This window comes from Caloenas nicobarica, chromosome 2 (genome assembly GCF_036013445.1).
Source record: "Caloenas nicobarica isolate bCalNic1 chromosome 2, bCalNic1.hap1, whole genome shotgun sequence".
Classification (NCBI taxonomy): Eukaryota; Metazoa; Chordata; class Aves; order Columbiformes; family Columbidae; genus Caloenas; species Caloenas nicobarica.
The window spans coordinates 24,639,178-24,659,126 of record NC_088246.1 but is presented as its reverse complement, the minus strand read 5'-3'; the positions used below and the strand labels follow the sequence as shown (position 1 = coordinate 24,659,126).

General features: G+C 38.4%; 1 protein-coding gene across 2 annotated transcripts in view; it reads right to left on the bottom strand.

The window, feature by feature from the left end:
* CDK14 (cyclin dependent kinase 14) overlaps positions 1 to 19,949 on the bottom strand; it is a 324,587-nt gene that overhangs the window by 302,647 nt on the left and 1,991 nt on the right. For both annotated transcript variants that reach the window (XM_065629053.1, XM_065629055.1), the window contains exon 2: positions 15,781 to 15,812. In XM_065629053.1, the coding sequence (XP_065485125.1) occupies positions 15,781 to 15,812 (32 nt within the window). The remainder of the gene's footprint in view (positions 1 to 15,780; positions 15,813 to 19,949) is intronic.

The window sequence follows — 19,949 nt, the reverse complement described above, 5'->3', positions numbered from 1 at the left end:
ATTCATAATAAAACACTTGCTTTTCATTAGCATTTTTGTGAAGTTTGTAACTCTAGAGAATTAAGTCACATTTTGAATCCTATATAAGTAATAAGACATCTCCTCCTCCCTTGAAAACACCCAAATGCCTTCACTATACTCCAGTTTTTCTTCACTATTCTTCTCTTTATTCTCCTTTCTTGACTCCTAGATAGTCTACAATGGATTTGTCAACTGCACTAAAGATCAGGTGGACTTCTCAGAGACAACTCATTTTAGCAAAAATAATTATTAATATTTTCTTCTCTTCGTTTATGCCAAGCATCTGAATAAGTTAAATCATGAACTGCAAAAAATGAACCAATACAAAGCTATGACTATGCCTGGAGTTTTGCCAGCAGAAGTAGTATTGTTTAACAAAATTATCCCTTAGAAGAGTTATCATGCTATTGCAATTTTTATGTGTCCCTAGCTCTGAGCAATAAACCCCGAATATAAGAATGCCAATGTTGGATGAAACCACTCAGCCTGGTGCACTTTCTCTGACACTTAATAGATAAACTCTGTGGTTTCTGTTGAGAGTGCACATACCCTTCCAGTGAGAGCCACCTCCAGATGTTTTTCATTTGTCCCCTCCTCCAACATCTGCTCTGTTAACCAGAAATGCTTTGCTTTTCCCAAATCTTGGGAAAAAAATCCCCCCCATCACAAGTCCTGTGAAGTCTTTTACATTCAGAACCAGCCCTGGAGCACCTTTACTACGAGAAGGCAGAGACAGCAAGAGGAGCCAATAAGATCCGTTCAGTCAAGGTCTCCACAGAAAACTTCCCTCCATCTGAATATTTTTTTGTACTCGTCTCCTCCACATCATTCATAGTTTTGCATACCTGTCACGTTCTCCCTCAGTGGTCTTTTGCGGGCTTAACAATCCTAGTCTATTGGATTTTTCCTTACAACACTGCTGCTCTATGTCCCCATAACTGCCCTACTTGGGTTCTCCAGTTCTAGCAAAGCCTTTCCAAGAGGGACTCCAAAGGCATCTCAACAGATTACCAAAGAGAGAACAATGAAAATGGTGACTCCCTCTGTAAAGGCATGCTAAGGAAGAAACACCCTTGACTTCCTCTGCTGTCACCTCCCCAATCTCTTCAAAGCCTCAAATTAAAATCAGAAGAAACAGGGCAGTGTGTCGACTATCTGTAACAGCTGAGAACACAGTAGCAACACAGCTGCCAGCTTCCCCTCCCAAATCCCTCTGGTTAACATGAGGGAAATAATTTATATCAAGTAAATATGGTAAAGTTTATATACAACACGTAAAATAGAGACAGGATTAAATGACCAAGTAAAGACCATACCTGCTTAATATGGATATCTGTAGTTCAAATATATCATTTTAGAGACAGCAATTCATTTATTCTGTACTTGTATTCATTTTTAGATAAAACTGGTTTTAATAGGCTTAGAATCAATACCAAATTTTCACTTATATTTGAAAACAGATGTGTAAGTGTTTCTAACCCATTACCTTTAAAAATTGAAAGTCATGCTATGCCTATTTCTGATGTCCTTAGTTACTTCTTAAACATACACTTACTTAAAACAAACCATTTTTTTAAGATTATATATAGTCAAAGACTTCTGCAGAGTGAGTTAGAAAACTCATTTTCTGAAGAAGCAGCATAAAGAAGAGTTGATCTGTTCATATTAAAGCATAACATAACAGGATTGAGGAGCAGGGAAGGAAAGTGGTGGGGGAGTACCTGTGCACGTATCAAAGCTTCACTTAAATAGTATAAAAGAAATAGTGATCACTTAGGCTGAAGCAGCATTACACAGAGGCTTCATAAAGAAAACTTAAGTACGGAATAATTTTAATTTTCTCCCACAAATTTTCTGTAACCCACTTTTTTTCTTCCCAAAAAAGTAAAAACCTGAAAGCCTAGTTTATGTGCCTGCTGCAGTTGCAAGGAACCAAAAAAATTTATTACATGGTTTGCACATTGTCATGTTAATCACTTCTACACCTCTTGTCAGCAATCAATCAATGCTGTTAACATTTACCTGAGCAATAACCATTGTTTTTAACAAGAAAATTACTACCTTGTGCCTATTTTTCTTATTAAGTATCATTTTACAAATCAAGGCTTTGATTCTACAAGTACTCACATTTCTGACATGTTCACATATTTCCCTGGAAGCCAGGGAGGCTCTCGGCGCACAGAGTGCATTCCGTGCTTTGCAAAAACTTTACTAACCAATTAGGAACCAAATACTAAAATCTATTTCAGTTACCAATAATATGAATCCAAGGAGAAACACAAGGTGACCTGTTTATTAAAAGAGAAAATGCTGCCCCCATCTAGGTTAACAGAACAGCAAGTTTCTGAAATTTATTTTTGTGATTAAATTCAAAAGATCTAGAAGTCTGTCTGAAGAGGAAGAAAACTGACAGACAGCAGAAGATTAAAGAAGGATAACAGAAAACATAGGATATTAATATGCCTAGGTCTTTCTAAGTAATAATTATTTTTTCTAAAAAAATCATCAATACGTCTTTCAAATCAATCGACAGTAAACAAGAGGATTATAGCTCACACTAATTCCAGTGATATTTTTAGTGGCAGAGCACAGACCTCATTAACTAGAAAAGCCAAAATGCACCTCGACACTGGAGTTTTGGTTTGCATTTTACCATTTGTCTCAGTTGTTAACTTGAGATATTAAGACCAAAAAAAAAACCACCCTGTTTCAATCACCACAATTTAGTAATCCATAGCTGATTTTTCATTATGTGTTTTGGGAATAATTTTTTAGTATTTTACATAGTAATTAGCTAGTTAGGGAGCAAACCCTCTCCAAGGGATCACTAATTAATTACAGACATGTTGTTTATTAATGCATATTTTTCTTTTCCAAAACTGTACAGCAAGCGTGAACATAATTTAGCCCCTTCTCTGAAAAACATAAATTAATAATAAGTCTGGTTTACTGCACAATTAATTATGGCCCAGTTTTAAAGCATCCCCAAGTCTGATCAAGCAGGGGCCTAAGGCTACCTTTTTTTAGCATAATGAGTACAATCTTTTGAACTTTTCTGCTGAAGAAGAAGTTTGGAGCTCAGGACAGAGTTTCATGAACCAGTTTGCAGGATGCGCACCGTTTTGCTATTAGAAAATGGCAGCTGCTCCACAATAAGAGCACGTAGGGGGCAATTCCACACAAATGCAAGCTGATAGAAGGTAGTTTATCCCTTAAAGTAAAAAAGTAAAAAAAAAAAAAAAAGATCATATGCCAGTCTTAGGCAGAAAACTGAAATAAAGGTATGACACACTTTCAAAAATAGAGGTCATTCGGTTGTGCTTTGCTGATGTTGATGGCAGCTTTATGCATAACAAAAGAAGTTACAGGTACAACACAGCCTTTTCAAATTAAGAATACAGCCTTATTATCATCATCAACTTGCTAGACCTTGAAGCGTTAAAGCCAGAATTACAACCAAGAGTCCTGTTGACAGCCAGTAAGATGAAATGAGTAATTCTAGTTAGATGCTAGTTCCCCAGATATTTTTTCCACATTATATTTCTTAATGCTAATGCCAGTTCCAGAACTGGAAACATTTCAGGAGCAGAGCAATGGGCAGAGCAATTCACTGTAAGAAGCACTTACAGGCCACACTTCACATCAAAAATTAAGAGGTTTCAACTAGCTGGACTGAGTCCCCACAAGTCCACATGATGTATATTTAAGAAGAGGCTGAAATGCACCTAAAGAATAACTAAATAAGAAAACCAAGGAAAACAAACCCACATGGCAGGTAGTGTGATGGGATATTCCCCCTTCCTCTAGGTTTATGGACTAAGAACAACATGTTAAAATCAGTATCTGCCCTCCTACTCTACTGCCTAAAACAACTATTAATCAAGACACAAAAAAGAAGAAAGTTCTTCACTTTTCTCTAACCCTGTCCTTCCCTCAACTTTACTAGTGTCCTTTAAAAACAGAGAACTCAAGACGTGGTGCAGAATGTATTTTGTTTGTCAAAGCTTATTTTTGCTCTCATGCTTTTGGCAGCTAATGTTTACTCTTTCCAGATAGATCAATTGGGAGCCCCGAAATGTCTGCACAAGTTTGCTACGAAGGAATAATTCCAGGCAAAAGAAGCTTTATTTCTGTTGGAAGCATGTACTTCTTTTAGAGGTTCATAAATGCAGGTAGTTTCCACCTATAGGTTACTCCCTCAAAGCCTCTTGCTTTTGAAACTAACCTTGTGGAAAAGCAGGAACGAGAGAAGCTTAAACACACATATTATGCATATTAATAAAAACAGACAGCACAAAAGCCCCCTCCCCGCCCTTTTTTTTTTTTAACTCATGGAAACAGGAGATAAGAGGCAAGGTTATGAATTTCCATAGATAAAAGAATTCAAACCCTAGCAATAAGTTCTGCATTGCTTGCTCTGGAGAACCAAGTGTTGGGGTTCAAGGAGGGAAAGAAACAGAAGGACTTCTCCAGAGGTGCCTTTGGCAGATGAGCACAGGATAGGAATGAGCTTCTTGAACACTGGAACAGGCTGCCCAGGGGGGTTGTGGAGTCTCCTTCTCTGGAGACATTCAAAACCTGCCTGGACGCCTTCCTGTGTAACCTCATCTGGGTGTTCCTGCCCTGGCAGGGGGATTGGACTGGATGATCTTTTGAGGTCCCTTCCAATCCCTAACATTCTGTGATTCTGTGTTTCTAAAGATAAAGCTTTTTATTACAGATATTTCTAGAGAATCTTAACATTTGGATTTATTCTTGTAACCAGTTAAAGGCTGTGGTGGCTGACACGAGATTTATTCTGTATGTTGTTGTCTCTCAGAGTGGCTCATACCATTACTGAAAGACCATGAGTGCAAGTTCCTGTGGCAGGACAGTGAGGATGTGAGTCCTGAAAGTTCAGTCTAACTTCTGCCTGACTTAATATCTACATCTGAAGTTTTGAAGTAGGCTAAGAAGCAGACTCAGAGTATAATTAATATATTCCCACTGAATATCTCAAATTCTATCTATGTTCTTTGGCAAAAGAAAAAAGAATTACATTTTCCATCTTTTGCCTTCCTCACCAAGAGGCTTTCTCTTTATATTTTTCACAAGAGATAGAAACCAAGCAAGGAAGATAGCCGTGGCATTATTCCAAACTTTAATGATAAAATAAACCAAATTCACATAGGTTTCCAAGATGAGCATCCACTCACAGTAGAACATCTACTCCAAATTCTTGCACCACCTTTGAACCCCAGCGGCCTCTTGAAATCAACTCCTGGGCTCACCTCCTCAGCAGTGAGTATTAAATACACTCGTGAGCTCTGCTAGGTCCAATGGGCACAGGCTCATGTAGGTGCCCTCTCTGAATCTTTACTGGTGACAACAAAATGAAACATCACTTTGACTGTAAAAATCTACATCATTTGCACCCACCTCTAGAAAGATGAAATCATTAGTGTTGGCAATAAACCTACCAGAGCATCTCAATTAGAAGTTCACTGAAATTAATGCCAAAGACAGAACTTGCAGAAAAAGAGCCCCAGATTCCCTGGTGGTATTTGTTCAAATATGCTACAACTCTTTTTCATAACAGTAACTTAATTTTTTTACTTTTGAAATAGTATTTTGTTTAATACAACACTTTGTTAAAGGTTAGTTTGAACACATTGTCTTAATGTCCATATAAAAGCATTCTCTCCACACCACTGAAAAGACCTGTTATTGAGATATAAAAAATACACATATTATGCTTAGTCTAACTCATAACTGCTTAGTTATTGCAAACTTACTCTCAAAGATACAAATACCATTTTGTTACTGATTTGAACAGAAAGTCTTGAAATGCTAGAGCATGCCTTTTTGAAGGGCAAGCAAATTAGGCATACTCCTTCACCTTCTCTGAGCTTCCGTCATGATCTGATGATGGCCAGACACATTACGTTTAACTGAGCCATGCCACACTAACAACAAACTAAATAAAAAAATTCAAGTATTTCTCCAGATGCTGTCGTCTAGTTTCTGGAATTCTGTGCATCTCCAAGGTCAGCAGGAGATGCCTGTAACAAACATCCTGTTTCTATCTGGTTCCTCTCTGTGCATGAAGAGCCAAGATAAATCATAGAGCTTTTTTTTATGTAAACAAAAAACTTTTTTTCCCTCAAAACTGAGAAAACCTGCAGTCGTCTTCCCACATCTAAACAAGCCAAGGCATGGTAAGAATGATAATGAATCTGACGAATGGAATCAGCATCATTCTTTGCATGGATAAGCTAAAAACCTAACTTTTTCTGAGCAAGCATAGATTGCTATTTTAACTGTGAAACTGCATCAGCAACGCAACAGCAAAGCAGAGCAGGTTGGAGATCATCCAATAAGTCTGGCTATTTAGAAGGCCAATAAGTAAATAAAAGCCACCAAACCACCCTTTCCATGGCTTCTGTCCCAGCATCCCTGGCCAGCCCGCAGCTGCTGCCTCCTTTCCCTGGCTGTCCCACTCAAGACTTGAGCTCCCACCCCAGCTGTGCTCCCATGTTCCCTGCAGATGCCTCGACAACTGACAAAGACTTTGGTAGCACCCCTGTCACCACGGAGGAAGAAACAACGACAGTTTAAGAGCAAGATAAACAGAAGAAAGATAAATGGCAAATACAGGTAATTACACCGACCCTAAGCTATAAATGAAAACAGGCACAAAACAGGAAAAAGAAGAAATCAAAGAGCGGTATCCGTGCCTAAGAGCTAATCAACAGCTATTGACACCATATTTGGACTGTGATGCAGTTTTTGTCACCATACTGGATAAAAGAAAATAACTAAAATGAAAACAGAAAGTATCGTAATAAGAGGACAACTAATTCCAAAAGACACAGAAGAGGCTGGACAAACCAGTCCAGGGGGATCAAACAATAACTTGTGAATATCTTGTTTCTCTGTGAGAAAGCAACAATCACTGTAAGTTAATAGAGAGACGGAGACAAAAACACAGGGCTGCTGATTAAGCTCTATGTGAATTTCAATACATTTTGCTAAATGCTTTCTGTAACTGCCTAACAACACAGTGAGGAAAAAAGCTTCAGCTGAGGGGGTATTAACTTAAGAAAAATAATATGAACCAAAATACACATCCTAGCCTTTGCATTACTTGCATCATTCTTGGGATAACAGAATCTTCCAGATTTCAAAGCTGAAGGGCATATCTGACCTAACTAATCACAGCAAGTGACCCCAGACAAATTCCTCTAGAGTGCTGAAATTTCAAGACATGAAGTCAGCAAACAAGTTCAAGAGCAGCATGAAGCCAGCCTCAGGTAGTTGCAGGATCATCGTGGCTACAACCCACGCCCAAGTCTAAATGTGCAGTGTCAGTGAAGTAAAAGGAAGACAAAGATCCATTAAAACAAAATAGCATTGAGTGCGACTGCAGACAAATAAGAATCCGCTGGAAAAATGAAATTTGTTTTACTCTCACTAAAAGAAACAGAAAGACTCTGCAAACATGTATGTATGAAAGAACATTTTTTTCTATACGTGAGCTATCAGACTAAGAAATCCACATACAAAGAAAAGCCCTGCTGAGTGCATGGCAGCAGGAAAAATATTGTAAGCCGCTGGTTTTCCTGGATGAGCACAGCAATTAATAACTCCTGAAGCTAGTAATGGTGCTTTCATTTCGCAACACTGAAAAAGGTGAACACCTGGGTCCTACCAAGAAACTTAATTCAGGTTAGGTAACTATCTCAGGAGAACCCAAACACAAATAGTTCCAGTTGTTACTTGGAACTGGTGATAATGCACTATGTGCTCTCTCAGTGGCCTTGCCTCCTTTCAGCAGTATTCACTCTTACTTTTAGTTATTACATTACTGTCAATGTTTCATATTTAACTAACCTGTAATGCTCAAGTTTGAATTTTCAAAATTGATATGGAGAACTGCTGTGCCTGAAAGAAGTACTAGCAGGACTCTGGAAGGGAAAAAAGGATAAACAAATTCCAGAATATATAGAGAAGGAGATGTAAGGGAATGACAACTACTTTGTGTCCTATTATCCTCAAAATGACATTGTTTTGTGCATATAAAATCCATTATGGTTAAATAAAGTAGTCATAGCCTGCAATCTCCTTTCCTTATCCCTTCTAAATAAATAGCAAGAGATTTCAATTGACTCAGAACCTTGATTACTGTGCAAATACATGGTTGTCAGTGATATTGTGACACACAGCAGATGAGGCATCATACATGCAGAATTTCTCAGGAAAGCAAGAAGTAGACAAAAATCATTTTCATTTACATCCTTTCATGAGAAGATTTAAATATAGTCGTATGGCTGTTAATAGTGCGGCTTGGAAGAAAGGAAAAGAAAAGCGATAAAGTCTAAGTACAAAGATGGAAGAGCCAGACCTACCAAGGAAGTCACACAATTACTTCTTGCCTCACAACCAGGAGATTGCCCAGCAAGGCCAAGAACAAGAAGCTACTGATCCCATACATAATGTACTATGTTTTGTTACTCTACTTTATTTAATCGACTAATAAATTACTATATCCCATATATCCCCCTAAAATAAACAGCAGGATTGACACGTAAGCATACTTCAGAGAAATAATAATATTTTGCTTTCAGACTCCACGTTTCTGGAATGCACATATCCTCCCGTCTGATGAACAGAAACATCCAACACAAAAATACACATGCACATGCGAGAGAAGTAGGCCTGCAAATTCATCTTTGTTTTGCAATGCTTCTCTGATAGCTAAAACACCTGCCTGCAGACCAGAGCAGACCTTTATATGTCAATGGTTTGGCCAGAACCTCACAAGTCACTGCTGTGAACATGGATTCAGACCAAGTTCTGCTCCTTTGCTCCGTCCACTTCCAAAGAAAAATTAAGCAAAGGACACATACATATTAACTAGCAACATGAACCCTTGTTCCAACCAGTGTCTGTAGGAGAAGAGAAGGCAGAAAAAAGGAGTAACCGGTTTCGTTGTTGGCTTAACAGAAAATAATTTACACTTTCTGGAAGGTAAATGGATGCAGTATCACCAAATATGCCAGGCAGAAGAACACACAACTGAACACATTGATGGCTGGGGCAAAAAGTCAAACCACTGCCACTCAACAGGTTTGAGGGATGCTCCAAAATTGAAACTATTCCCCAACCACAACAGAAAGGTTCTCAAATTTTGGTCTCCTGAAGCCCAGGTTTATCCCCCAACATTAAGAACAATTCCTGTTCTGAATGACTAAAAAGTCACTGTCAAGTAAATCTCGAAACCTTCCATATGGTCTCAGATTTTGTTTCAAAGCCTTGAAACCGAACACAACAGCGCAGCCATTCCACAGTCAGTTTTTCTTGGTGGCTTTCCTGCCACTTCTCAATTACTTACTAGCTTGTATTGTGGTCACCTAGACCTGGTTCTGAAGTGTGTCACGTCTTCCAGAACCCAACTTTCTTCCACATGCAACACAGCACAGGGAAGTGACAGGAATCCTTAGACACCATATAAATATTGATAATCCTCTGAGAAATTAAGTGAGGCTGTCCGAGGTTTTTTTAAGCCCCCGGAAGTTTCACAAACCAGCATTTTTACAGACTGATGAAAGACACATCTGTCCCACAGCTGATAAAACAAGAAGCTATCACAAATGGCAGTATTTGCTCTCTTCCATCCATGATCTTCATTCTCAGGCTCACCTGAAACACATTTGCTAACAATATTATCAGTTGTCATCTAGAGGAAACACTTATTCCTTTTAAGCAGCTGAGAATGGCTTTATAAGACCTGAAGTGCTGGCACTATTCTGTTACAAATGCACACGCACCAGCATCACACACCAGTCCTAAGAACTAGCGGCATAATTCAGATTCATAGTTTGTTGGAACGGCCTCAAAGACACGGCAGCAGAGACCAGTAGATTTGCTGGGCAAGCCGATGCCTAAGCCTTCTGCTACTAGGGAACCACTGAACCGACACCAGATCCTCAGTAGTGTAAGTGAACAGTACTGGGGGGATGAGGAAGTGGAGTTAGGAGAGGTAGGAACACAAACCCACCAAACCATCTGCTGGGAAATCACTTTTGTAATGGGAAGGCTCCTGAGACAACCTCATCCCCACCCATCTTCTCTCCCAAAGGTGGCAGACTGGAAAAATCTCTATCTGACACACAAAGACCTCATGAATCCAAGAACTGCATAAATGAAGGTGGGCCTCCCACAGTAGGCATCAGATTTTATTATTGAGCTTTTACCTCCCTCTTGCCTCCCAAAAAAAATTTGCCTGTGTCATGTGTCAAGTAACACTTCATAAGCAGCAACTTCCAATATTGAGTTATCTTCTGCCTAGAATTATGTTTCCTCTTATTTGGTTTCTGACATACATCTGAACAGACCCATTTCTCAAGACACTTGAACCACCTTTGTACACATTTGTCACGGTAACTTAAACCACCAAATGAGTATTTTCTGACCCAGTTCCCTGATATTATTTAGAAACTGCTTTGACATCTATACTTCTATGTTCATTTTCCATTTTTTTTTTAATTTTCTAACATTACTTCCTACATCTCTTTCCCGTCAGCCTGTCACAACTGATAACCACACACTACCTGCTTGTCCTGGCATTAAGCAGATGAGAGCTGCATCAAAGTCATCATACGCCCTAAGCCAAACCCAAATTCTCAGCACTGGTGACACCCCCACCCCAAAGGTATTCAGGCCATTTATAAACATTACCCATAGCCACTTCTCTGGAACTTCTCCATCACAACTTAGCACACATGACAACATAAAGTAGTTCCATAGTCACCGGTCTCCTGCTTCCTAAATACAAAAAAAGTCGTCAAGAAGCAGACAGCTCAGCCATGGCTTGTAATGATTTTACTGTACCTAGATCAATAAAGATTTACTGCACCAAAGAAGGAGGGACAAGCAGTCTTCCAAAACACTTTGTATCACAGGCTCTTCCCTAAGTCTGTTACATACCAGCCCCAACTTTTAAGTCTCCCAGGAGTGAAATAATAGATGTTTATTCCAAGATCCTGTGAAATGTAACACTGAGTCTCAAGAGGACTAGATTTCTCTTTCCTCCATCTCCCGTAATCCAGATCCTCTACTGCAGGAGAAGAAGGTATAGTTCCATATCTATACTTCCTGCATGTACCTCTCTCTCAAGCCACTAACTAAAAAAAAAAAAAAAAAAAAAAAAAAAAAAAGACAAAAGTTTATTCAGTGTATTATGTGCCTCCTGCATTGTGGCATTCAAATTCCTCTTGTCCATTCTTCACAGAGCTCTACTTATTTCCAATTACACCCCTCCCTTTAACTCTTCAAATTCAAAATGTTCTCTACACAAGAGTTCTGGTTCAGAGACAAGTGTCTTTTAAACCAAGGCATTTTTCATGGCAACATCCCACAGAGGAAGTAGCAGTTTTGGTTTGGGGTGAGGTGGGGTGGTTTTTTTTGTGGGTTTTTGTTGTTCTTGTTGTTTTGAGAGGGAGAGGGTGAGAGCAAACACATTACAGAATCAAGAAGTAACTTGGCAAAACTCCCTACCTATTCACACACTTCCACTTCAAACACACAGAAATTGTTCCATGAGTGAAATAAATAAAATTCGGCTTCCTCTGAGTTGGAGGCTCTAAACACAGTAAGGAGCAGATGAGTATTAAAGATTTTGCTGAGGTCAGAGTATTCATAACACCTCCATACATATTCTCCCATATTGACCAGAACTTGCATTCCAGCTTTTCCATCAGAGCAGATTCTTATCTCCACTCCTCAGCCAGCTCATGTGCCTTTTCATCAAGCATCTATGCATCTAGGGTCAGCCAGCTTCAAAGTTATTGGGTGGAGTCAGACCGTATTATGTACACAGAAGGCACAGTCATGATATCCTCATTTCCTAAGGAAGATGGCCTTAAAAAAGGATGCTTTTGATATTGGACAAAACGAACACTAAAATTTAGCTAAACAACAGCAATACGACTCACCATATAAGAAGCAATAATCACAGCAATTCATGTTGATTTTGAGTCTTAAGATTATTTTGTTTTGATTTCATTATGACACTGATGTTAATCTATCTAGTACGCCTACATATGAGTGAAGGTCTTAAACCATGATTTAAGTGCTTAGAGAAGCCATTAACAACAGAAGGACAAGAATCAACAGCTCGAGACTGACAATAATTTAGAAATAAATCATAACAGCAAGCAGCTAACCAAAGGAACAGGTTACCAGCCTTGCAATGAAGTTAGTCACAACATCAACATCGGCTGTCATTCCACCAAACATGCTGCAATTCAGCCACATGTTATTGGCCTTGATCACTTTCGAGTGAAAAAGAAAATAGTTCCATCATTATAAGACAGAGTGGACACTTTTAACACTAACAGTCCAAATACATCAAAGCAATCCTGCATAGTTGGAAGTTATTAATCTAAACGTTGACAAACTACTGGAGCACAAATAAAACATTCACTCCAGGGCCAAATGTTTGTTTATAGACAGCTCTTTGCATGTAGCTCTGAGGTGTTTGTCTTCTATCTTTGTATCCAGAGTAGATAACCGGTGCTTTGCCTGAAAGAATGAAACGGATGCTTTCTGTGCCAGAACCTACCCTCAGAGAGTGAAATTTAGATTGCTTTGAAAAAGAAGGGAACTCTTTTATGTTCTTTTTTTTGCAGTTTGCCTTCTTCAGAGAGTGGGTAACAATATCTCGGGGTACAGAGAGATGCCCTACTCTCTCCCACTCGGAAAGCTTTGAAAACAGCCAAGAAGAGCCTACCCTCCCCCCTGCAATAATATTTCGTGATAGAAGAAACAAATCCACAAACCATTGAAAACAATGAGGATCTTCCTGCTGATTTCAGTAAGTACTGGAGTGGGCCCACGTTCCAGTTCCCACAATGTGATCAGTATGACAAAAAAGAAAAGGCTAAAGTTTAAAAAAACCCCATGCACTATTACTTTGCTGCTTTGAATGAAAGACTATTCAAAAAGTGGTCTGTATCCTTCTCCTTTATTCACATGAGTCTCTAGAAGTGGTCATAAGATCTTAGGAAGGCAAATAGGCTACCAGTGGATTTAAATGGATTCATTCAAGTGTTCTCACTGACTGAAGTAAAGGCCAGCAGTATCTACATAGAAGTTTTTTCATTCAAAATTTAATCAAAGCAACATAACAGAAGGTACAAAAAAGTGACAAATCCTACATTACTCCTTCGTGCTATTGTGTTCTGAGCTTATGAGCAGGACTAAACACACCACTAAGATCCCTGAAGCACTTCTAGAACAACTAAAAGTATTTTCTGACATGCAACTTATTCACAGGCTTCACTGTTCATGATTCTTTTGGTCCTCATTTCCTGGAGCGTTCTCCTGCAGTGTTGTACATTGCTCAGCTACTGCATGCAAGTTAAAGTAGGTAGAATGAGATCCACTGAACAGCTTAATTTTTCCTCTTGGTTCCTAAGGGACAAACAAGTAAGCACCTCATCTCCAGAAATGGAGAAACACATGTTGAGAGGAGATACACAGCTTCTTTCAGCACCGTGACAAGAGAAAAGAGTATCTTTTCACTAACTGGACAGGGAGAGCATGCTGCTTGTTCAATGCAATTTCTGTTTCAATAGTCGGCTATATCATTTTTCTTGGTAGTAGATCTATAATGTTGAAGTAAAACAGCACTTGGACAACTACCTCCCCTCTCTCCCTCCCATCTGATATTCCCAGTCACTGTCAATAAATACTATGTACACTAGCCAGAGCTCTAGACTGTTTTATATCATGGTATGGTCTTAGTATTGTTTTTCAGGATAGCCTTCTGAGACCAAGAAATGTGCCCACTCCTCCGCTTGCAGATATTGTCTCTCTTAGAAGTATGTGTTGTTACGATCAGGTACACTATTGTTACTAAAGATTGTTTTATATTCTAATTTGAAGGATGCTTGAAAAGAATTAAGTAATACGCGGTACAGCCCATTCTGTGATTCACACTTTAGGCTACATAATCGTCAAGTACCATTGTGTTGAGTTTGAAGAGATAACAAGGACAATAATAAAATCTCAGCACACTTTTCTTTCTTCTAAGAAACATCACCTAAAACTATGGAAACGATTGATACGAATGTCACATCAAGTTCTTCCCTATTTACAGGAGATGGAAGAAAATTCTTTTGTGTACTCTTCTCACTAGCCTTCTCTTACTGCCTCTGCAGTAGCTCACTTCAACAATCTGTCAGATCCCATTAAAAACATATTTGAAAGATTCTTTTTCACCCAAACTCCCTGAATTTAAACAAAAATTTGTTCAAGTTGCTTCCTGTTCAAATTGAAAGCCAGATTTAAAGAAAATACAGGCAATCTGTAGATAAACAATCCTGGGAAGGGGAGGGGACAGAAAACATGCCATCTTCATTAAGACAGCACTTTTTAATAGATCCTTTAAAATCCTGTAGCAAATTTAATACAAGATACTTACTGGGTGGGTTATAGCACTGCAGCAATCAGAAGAAAGTACTGGACAAAAATAGACCAGATTTGTAAAACAAGGATTCAGAGTCTACCAACCACATATCCACGTGTGTGTAACTTTTGGGGAGGAATTAAGTTCTACCTGTGTTGTAAGAGACCTACAAGAGTTGGGACTACTGAGTGATGCGACGAGAGTTCCTGACAACAGAGGCTGAATCCAGGACCTTCACTGCAGACCTGAGAGAGGTCGAGCTGAGTTACAGCTCTCTGCAGCACATGTCAGAAAAGCACAAAACATCTATATTGCTATTAGTGAATTTGAGCAGAGGGCTATATAACTCAGTGTGATCTGTTTAAAAGAGACAAAGTCTGATTTGACCCAAAATCAAGGACATTACATCATCATTTATTTATTCTATAATCTGGCATTACACAGCAGCTATCTCACTGTAATCAGCCAAGAATTTAAGCTTACAGCATGCAATGAAGAAGAAAACACAGAAATGCCAGAAGCATAACATCAACACATGAAAATATTACCATTTGCTTCCAGTAATGGTGGCAGAGGGAAGCACAAGGCGAGCACTGACTGCAGTGTGACAAAGCCATCACACCAAGACCTACACTCCTTCCTGCATCAACTGGCGCTGCAGGACAACCTGCACCAACCTGAACCTCTCAAAGCCTGCCAGAAGTAAGAGCAAGCACATATCCTGAGCAGCATATTTTACAAATCAACATATATGTCATATTGCAGATAGGTCAGGACCCCAAGCTAATTACACTGAATAACCAAGTGTCAGTTTTACCAATACGGCTAGCTGCTAGTTTTGTAGTGGTGGTTTTTTTCCCTTTTATTTCATAAGAAACATCAATCTCAGCTGACATATTCAGCAAGAAGTCAACGCAGCAGCACTTTACATATGGTGTCCTCTCAAGAGTGATGTTCTTTCACTGTCTGTTACAGTACAGGCCTACGATTACGAGAATTACCACGGGTAAAGTTCTATAGAGTATTTTCTCTGCATGCAACATTTCTCTGCATGGAATGTTTCTAAATGACCACTTTTCATATAACATTCAGTTTTATTATGTTCCAGAAAAACCCAAGCATTCCATTCAGAGCCTTTGACCAACAAATTCATCTGGTAGTTATTTGGAAAATGAAAATATGTTCAAGCAATATGCATGTATTAACACATACAGACATTGTAACACTATCTATGGGTTTCTTTTAACACTAGTGAGAAATACTAAGGCATACCTGGAGTATGTAAGGAACAAAGATATTTAACCTACCTCATCAAAGCTGCTATCTTCTTTCTTCAAGGCTTTAAAATAAAAGAAAAATGAAATAGTTATCTGTACTGCATTTCAATGAGCACAAAGTAACTAACATCAGAAAAGAGAAAAACAGAGCAGCATTTTCCTGTTATAAAGAACAGGCTGGCATGAATAACAATTTAATACTCAAAATCTGAATCTGTACATGGAATGTAGGACTGCACAGCATGTTTCCAAGAAAGTATTTTTACATATTTATGAAAAACATTATTCTCTCAGGTTAAAGAAAATAAGAGTCTGCAAGTTTTGTGTTTTTTTTTTTTTTTAAGAGTAAGAGTGAAAACACTTTATGGAGAGCCTGACTGAACTCAAAAAGGAAAAGTATAATAAATACCTAACCATGTATTCACATTGTCAAGTACTAAATCTTTATGAAAGACTGTAGCATGTTTGGGTTTTTGTTTCTGTTTTTGGTTTTTTTTACAATATGACCTGCACGAAAGCAGAAGAAATTTCTGTCTTTCTTACACTGTTAATCAGCAATTAATCAACAAACAAGGAAGAGGAAAACAGTGCAGAAATCATGTGATCTGGTAAAGCAAGAAAATAAAGACATGAATAATTCTGAAGTTCAGAAGCAACAGCATTATCAGCTTAAAAATAAATACATAAATAAATAAATACATAAATAAATAAATAGATAAACCAGCCCAAAATGGTGGAAGTTGTATCAAAGGCACAACAGAGGCAGGACCAGGACACCTCTGCAAAAAGTGCTGCAGCTCCACAACTTCTGCCATGGGCAGCAAGGCACAAATCCCAGATCTCCTGTACAGAACAGCAGGGATGGTCCAACCTGCCTTTGCTTGCCAATTCCCATTGCTTTGGGATGTGAAACACATCTTCCCTCAAATCTTTGAAGATTACTGTTTTACATTTACTCATTTAGATTTCATGCTCAGTAAGGAAACAAAACAAAAAAACCCCTGACGTGGAACACTTAAGAACATGCTTCTAAACTTTTCATTTACCTTTCAGGTCACAACGACATACAAGCTTTAAATTAGTATATAACACACCTAGGTCATGCTGACAAGCTTTTCTCTCTTACCAAAACACAAGACTTTCACATGACCAAAACATTCCACGAATAGCCAAACAAAATTTACAATGTAACAGATAACCAAACAAAATTTACAATGTAACAGAACAACAGAAAATGGAAATCTGTGATTCAGTGTGCGTTTTTGGCTTGGCTTGGCTTAGCTTCTACCTTTGACTAAAAGAGTTTTTTTAAGACTCTCCAAAAAGAATACGGGAGTTGTGACCACTCTTTTAATCAGATTCTGTTTAACAATAATTCCCCTTGCAACCAATTCACTACACAGCATTTTTGAAAGAAATCATCAAACCAGCATATTTTATACAACTATGTCTTAGAAACATTTTTGGTGTTTTGTTTGTTTTGGTTTGGGGTGTTTGCTTGTTTTGTTCGTTTGTCATTGATTCAATCCTTTTCTTTTTAAACCGCTAAAAAAACCTTTGCTGAACTTAAAAATAAACTGTTTACAAATGAACTTCTCATTATCTCAGGTATGTGAGCTATGTGAGTGTACATTAGAGGCGATTACTGAAGATGACCTTTGTCTTAGTGAGGAGCTGGTAACAAAGCCCAGGGATGCTCAGAAGGGCCACAGACTGCTCTTGGTGCACTGTGAGCAATCTCAGCAATGTTTTCCCTCCCTTTCTTTCTTTCTTCCTATTCTGGTGTTAGTTTTTGACTAAAGATACTGCATAAGAAGATGGGAATTAAATGGAGTGAGCTGAAGAGTTCTCAAATATGGTTTTGGTATTGTATGATTCAACAAATGCATAGCCAAGAACTCTTTACATAACTAAAATATGATGGTAATTTTATAAAATTACTCATTATTAATTTTAATTACATAATTATCAAAGTGTAAAACTAAGAACCAAATCTAATAAAAGTTTAAATGTGAAAATAAACAACGAGTCAAATGAATCTCTAGAAGTTGGTTAACATACAGTATGGTACATTCATTCATATGAATAACACAGTATGTAAGCAATGAAATCAGAATTTTTAAACTAATTTGGATGTTTGTATAAAAATGGATATGCTGCCAGAAACTTATCAATAAAAAGAATTCTGCAAATTTTTCAGATTCTTAGTAGTGTAAGTTCTTTACGATGACCTAAGTTTTAAGAGGGACACTCCTTGAAACACCAGAAAATTTCTGCTAGGAGAAAGGGTGCCTTAGCTGCAAAGACAGTTTATTATTCTAGAACTGTGAGCGTGCAACTTCTGCAGTAAAAAGCCATCCTGTCTATTTTGGAATATTAACTCCAGTTTGGCACTATAGGCCATATGAATTTCCTCTGACACACCATGGTGCCATATCGTCCTTTACCAGACTTGCACAAAGCAAGTGCTCAGGATGAAGGCTCAGAGATGAACAATTTCACACATCACATTTTTCAGCTGAGCAAAATAAACATTCTTAGCACTAGGTACTCTAACAGTTGCAGGCTGGATCATAATTCTGCAGGATGAGTATGTATAATACAGCCAGTTCTTCATCACTCTCTGCCAGTCTCCATGTGTGGTGGATGGAAAGCATCAGTTCACAGTTAAGGAGATGGGCCAAGTCTTGGGGCTACTGTTGCTACCAAATAATAGCCCTTTGCTGTGCCCCAGGGATAACTCATCTGATTTTAAGGCTACTTCCTCTTTTATCTAAAGATGCTGGGGAAATCGCTTCAAACATTACTTAACACACTGTGGCACACTGTAACAAAAAAAAAAAAAAAATCACCTAATAAATTCGTTGCTGATATAGCCTGTCAAATAGAGGATTAGTTTGTGGGGAGAAGGTGGTCCTGAAGGTAGCTTATTGAGTATTAACCTGCAAGCCCTAGAAAAAAACAAAAAACAAAAAACAAAAAAACAAACAAAACCACAAAACAAACAAAAGAAAACCCAAAAAATACACAAAACAAAACAAAAAAAACACCACCAAACCAACCAACCAAACAAAAACACTGCCAATGACAAGTAGGATACATTTCCATCACTCTTATCCAACAGGCTAACATAAACTTTGGCATCAAAACAATGGGGTCTCATAGTATTGGAACAATTGTATTTGGCAGCTGGGATGCTGCCAACACAGGGGGAGGCTCAGCAGTGCTGCACCATGCCAAGGATGGCCATCAGGTGTCCCCTACTGCAGCATGGGAGAGTTGGACTTGCTAATTATTTGGCTTAAACACCGTGTTACTCTTGTATCACTTATATGGTTATGCTCATGTTGCTATATTGTGCACTTAAACCTATGAAAACACACAGAATTGCAGCAGAACAGGAAAAGTTAAAAGATCATCACCATTATTTATAATAAATCACAATGGAATAGATGAGCGATAAAATTCCAGATTAGACATGTATTAAATTAGTAATTTGCTAATCTCACGAAGGAACCAGCTCTTAAAAAAAAAAAAAAAAGAGCTGTAAAACCAGAGTAACGAATACTCAGAAAGACTTTTTCTAATGAGGTTTTGGTTTTCTCTCCTTCATTTCAAACTAAGAGTTAAGTATAGCATGTGTTTTAACTGAGGATTTCCTGGTATGCAAGTCAACAGTTTTTTAAACACAGGCTTACTTTGCTTGGGTTTATCTGTGGCTCTGGGTATCAGGGAGTGGACCATGTTCAAACCTCATGCTGATAAATTAGAGGTTTTTTGCTGAAAGTGCAGTCACTACAATGATGAGCATCTGAAAATCGAACAGTCTTGCTGGTAACAGCTGAGTTTTTAATCACAAAACAACCACCACAAATAAACAAATAAACCAGGCACCCAACCACACTCCCATACTGCTGAACACACAAGGAACTCGAGGAGCTGGAAGACATCCATGTACCCAAAATCAGGCCAAAGCTCCCAAGGAAACTACAAGGTTGTTTAATTTGTGAAAAATGACAAAAAGAGATGATCACCCAACAGAGCCAACTAAAACATGCAGAAATTACCAGCCAGAGGTGCTTTGCTCCCTAAAAGGCATTAATGGGACTGTCACTGTCACAATAAAGCAGCATCCTCATTCCAAATATTTTCTTTTTTTAATGACTTCCGCCATTAGTGAAACCTTTTGACAGTTCGGT